Source organism: Propithecus coquereli, unplaced genomic scaffold (assembly GCF_000956105.1).
Source record: "Propithecus coquereli isolate 6110/MARCELLA unplaced genomic scaffold, Pcoq_1.0 Scaffold5392, whole genome shotgun sequence".
NCBI classification, from domain to species: Eukaryota; Metazoa; Chordata; class Mammalia; order Primates; family Indriidae; genus Propithecus; species Propithecus coquereli.
Genome location: NW_012151277.1, coordinates 19,509 through 23,899, shown reverse-complemented (window position 1 = coordinate 23,899; position 4,391 = coordinate 19,509). Strand labels below are relative to the sequence as shown.

The 4,391-nt window shown below is 36.3% G+C and overlaps 1 protein-coding gene across 1 annotated transcript in view; it reads left to right on the top strand.

The window, feature by feature from the left end:
- Positions 1-2,466: 2,466 nt before the first annotated feature.
- Positions 2,467-4,391, top strand: part of LOC105820770 (latent-transforming growth factor beta-binding protein 1-like) — a gene marked incomplete at both ends in the record, with an annotated part of 20,883 nt that continues 18,958 nt past the window's right edge. Inside the window, 2 exons of the mRNA XM_012657328.1 lie at positions 2,467-2,566; positions 3,059-3,157. Of these exons, the coding sequence (XP_012512782.1) occupies positions 2,467-2,566; positions 3,059-3,157 (199 nt within the window). The remainder of the gene's footprint in view (positions 2,567-3,058; positions 3,158-4,391) is intronic.

Below are 4,391 nucleotides of genomic sequence, written 5' to 3'. Positions count from 1 at the left end.
GTAGATCAGTTAAAACCAATTTGATGGTGAAGAAATTTTAGAGAAATTTTTATCAATCTGTTGGCATTTGGGCATGAAATGGGACGATGAATTATGAGATTTTTTAGTAGGAAATGTAAACATTTGCTGAATCTGAGTCCTACATATATAATATTGTTCCTTCTCTGAATCTTGCTTTGATTATTTAATGATAACATGAAAATTAGGTAATTATTAAATGTTTATACATTATATGCCATTCATTCAGTTGACAAGGATGCATTATTAGAATTTAGATGTGGACAAGACATACATAAATGATTATAGTTTTTAAAATCTTTAGCTTATAAATGTGGAGTAGAGTAACAGATAAGTACTGAAAGAATCAAGAAAAAGAGAATTGTGATTTTGGAGTGATAGCAGTCATGAAAGGAAGTTATATTGGGCCCAAAGAAAGTACAACAGATGTGAATACTTCACATGCACATTTGCAGCTCTTAGCCTCTCTGAAGATCAGTGATGGAGAGTAGTTTGCAATTTTGTTGATTTTGGACAGTTCTGGTTGATATACGGGAGGAATTGTTTAGCTTGTGAGTGGGCCAGCCAGTATGGATGACTCAGTTCTTCTCTGTTTATGATCACGTTTATAGTAACTCTTCTTAAGAATCTGAAAGACATCCTGAAAATGTTCTTGTATATACTTTTACAGCATTTTATTTGGGGAGGAGGTAGTAGGAAAAATACAATTATAATCTTTGCAGGCATGGTACCTCACAAAGGTCTCATGATGTTATGGGATGGATGAAGAGAAAGAAGGATGGCCCAGGGATAGTTAATTACATGTGCAAAGGTGTGGTGGATGGGACAGCAAGGGTCATGAAACACTTGGTTAGACAAAAAATTGGGGGATGCTCTGGTAGGCTTGGAACACCAAACTGCAGTCATAATCATTGGGAAAATACCCTGCTTCTCAACTGGACCTTACCTACTAAATGGAGAGGTGGTGTAGATTAGGAAGTCTGCTGCCTCATGCTAATGGGGGAGATTTTGTCTGTGAGCTGTAGGAGTGGATTAGCACTTGATCATGGTCTGTTCCTTATTGGCATTGGCCATGGGGTACAATTGAGACTGGCTGAGGTCATCCCTAATAGGTAATAGAAAGCTTATCTGTATTCTTAAGAAGAGGAGGAAATGTGGGAGAAGTAATAAGTGCTCAGTATTTCTGGTAGATGAATTTTGATAGGATTAACTGAGGTAGGAAGAAAAGAGGAAGCCTGATAGGCCATTTAGATTATTACAATAAACTAAGAATGAGAGAGTGAGTCCAGCCTGGGGTTGTGGGGTCTATGTTTGTGGAAAAGGGTAAACAACTCTAAGAAATAGTGCCAAGGGGGCAGGGCTTGGAATGAAGAGTAAAGAAGGACTAAAGAGTGACTTTAAACCTGAATGAGACAGATTAATGACTGTGGCATTGGCAGAAACGATGAAGTTGGAATGAAAGCCTGAATGGTTCTGGAGGAGGTGGATTTTTGAGGTGTCTGTGGAATATCTAAATGAATTTACTCTGCAAGCATTCACACTTAAACAAAATTGGATCTGTGATGAGATATTCAGACAGGCTATTTTAGAGAAACAGAAAAGACATGACAATTGAAGCCAGGGGAGAGGAAAAGAGGTTAACAGAGGCCAGAGGAGTAAGCTTTCCGGGAGATGACAGTGACCAATAACTTGATGAATACTTTTAATGCAGTGATGGTGTGAGCTCTCTGGTACCACTCTGGTGTGGGTGAAGTCACAGATCCTTCACCAGGCTAATTGTTGGAAGCCGAGCCATGGATGGTGGACTGCTTCTTTGCTTGAGGTCCAGGGCACAAGAATAGGCAACCACACATGTGCGGAAGCCACAAATCTTCCTCCAGGACAGCAGTTTTCTGTTGCTCTGGATGACAACCATTGTTCAGAGAGCTGGAGTTGTAAAGTTATCAGATGTGAGGTTAAGGGAAGCCTTAATGACTGACTGGTTTAAACTATTTTATCTTACTGTGCCTTCTTTGCAATGACACTTCTGCTATATCCATTATTTAATCTGCAAAGCATGGCTGGTAATCTTAGTGGGGCAGAGAGCCACATGTGAATGAGGTGAAGGTTTAGTCCTCCTCTGGGGTTAGTTGTGCCCTGTTGCAGACCAAATATGGACCAATGTGCCAATTCATATGTTACTGAAAAGATCTAATTTTGGGCCTCAGGGAAATGGCTGAGAATATGTGCATGGATCAGCACTGCTGGAAAAACTAAAGGGCTTGCCATAGTAGCACCACAACAATAGTTTTGTTTTTTTTAAATTCCACACAGTTATACAGATAAGGTCCTATGACATTTCTTTGTCTTTGTAAGAGTATAATTAATTAAATAAAAATAGTGATGTGTGGGAAACTAAAAATAATTCTCACTTTCAATTCCTCTCTTTCTCTCAATACAACCCTCCAGGAAATACCTTCATTGGATCAAGAAAAAACCAAACTTGAGCCTGGTCAACCCCAGCTCTCTCCTGGCATTTCGACTATTCATCTGCATCCACAGTTTCCAGGTAGCCTGTGTGGATCTGTGCTGTTTGTAAGAATATTCCAAATAAAATCTTAAGAGAGGAATGTTTTGTCTTTAATTTTAATAACTCATTAGAATTCATAATTTAAGTTAAATGTGAAAAATGTACACAAGTATCTTGATATACTCATAATGTTAGTGCATGGTGTTATAAGTATTATAATGGGAAAGATAATTTTTTCACTATTTTCTGTGGTCAGGAGTAGTATATACTATTCAGACATTATTGAAAGTCATCATATGTGATGAATGGTCATTTTTTTTTTTGGCTTCTGAGTCACTCTCAGATATTCTCGCTAAATATTGAAACCTGAGCAATAAATTAATCCCCCCATGAGCTTTCAGGACCTATAACAGTTCTTTATATCCAAGAATATTATGATATATTGCTAGAATAGATCATGCTTGCATTTTGAAATGTGATCTCAATGCACATAACAGCCTTTTTCTTTTTATCCCCTACTTCCTCATACAGTAGTGATTGAAAAAACATCACCTCCTGTGCCTGTTGAAATAGCTCCTGAAGCTTCTACATCAAGTGCCAGCCAAGTGATCGCGCCTACTCAAGTAACAGGTTGGTGCAGTATTTGTTATGAACTATATCGTATGAAGGAGACATGAGTCTGAACCTCATTCTATTTATTTTTTTCACTCTGAACAAATAGCAAAATTTATTGCTGTTTTAAAACAAGACTTGGCAGAAACAAAATTGACATCTTCGATTCAGTGCAAATTATTATGGAGTTAGTACTATTTAGACCATTTCAAACTAATTTTTCAATATTTTGAGTTATTTATTAATATGTTTGTATAGTGCGGGATGTTGCTTTAATTCTTTGCCATAAGTTTTCAAACATACTTATTTGGCACCTCAATAATTAAAGAGGCAGCAGAGATACTCTTTGCAGACTCTTCATTTTGCTTTAGTATTGTGCATGTGGATTTTAGAAATAAATTGACAGTCAGCCACTTCTTTTACTGTAAATTAGCCTGTATTGCAGCCTCCCCAAAATGCAAAAGTTGGAAGAAGAGCAGAATGTTTGGCGGTGCTCATTAATGTGTTCAACTTTGAGAGAATCTGCTAATGCTGTCCTTAATTTTCACACAAACTGAGTAGATTATTTAATGTTAATAACACAAACTCTGCTAATTTGATTCATTTTTTTCTCCTCTGACTTAGGGGCTATGTTTTGTTATGTACTTGAGAAAACAATTTTTAACAGTCTTAACATTGGCTAGAAAAATTACCTTGTTTTAGAGGTCGTTGTACATGGTGGCACTTGTTTGTTTCTATATCTGTCTTCTCATTGGAAGGTGACTTCCTTGATTGCAAGCATTGAACTTTATCTTTGCTATCCTGGGACCTAGCCCAGGATTAGTTTTGTACTTTTTATTTATTTTTTTTATTTAACCAGATTTAGGAGGTACAAGTGGTTTTTTGTTACATGGCTGAATTGCATAGTGGAGAAGTGTAGGCTTTTAATATCCCTGTCACCTGATCAACCTCATTTTAAATACAGTATCAAATGTGTAAGATTGCTCATGGCAGGATTAGTCATAATAGGAAATATTTAGAAATAATCTAAATATTGTTAAAAAGGAGGAGTATGTGTAAATTATAGTACATATACAATGGACTATCACATAGTTATTAAAGTAACATTTTAAAAGAATGATGTCATGAAGAAATACTTATGGCATCACATTTGTTAAGAAATATAGAAATAATATGATTCGAGTTTCATTTTTTTAATGTATACAAATACAGAAAAGGAGACAGAAAGAAAATGCATCAAAGTATTCAACTC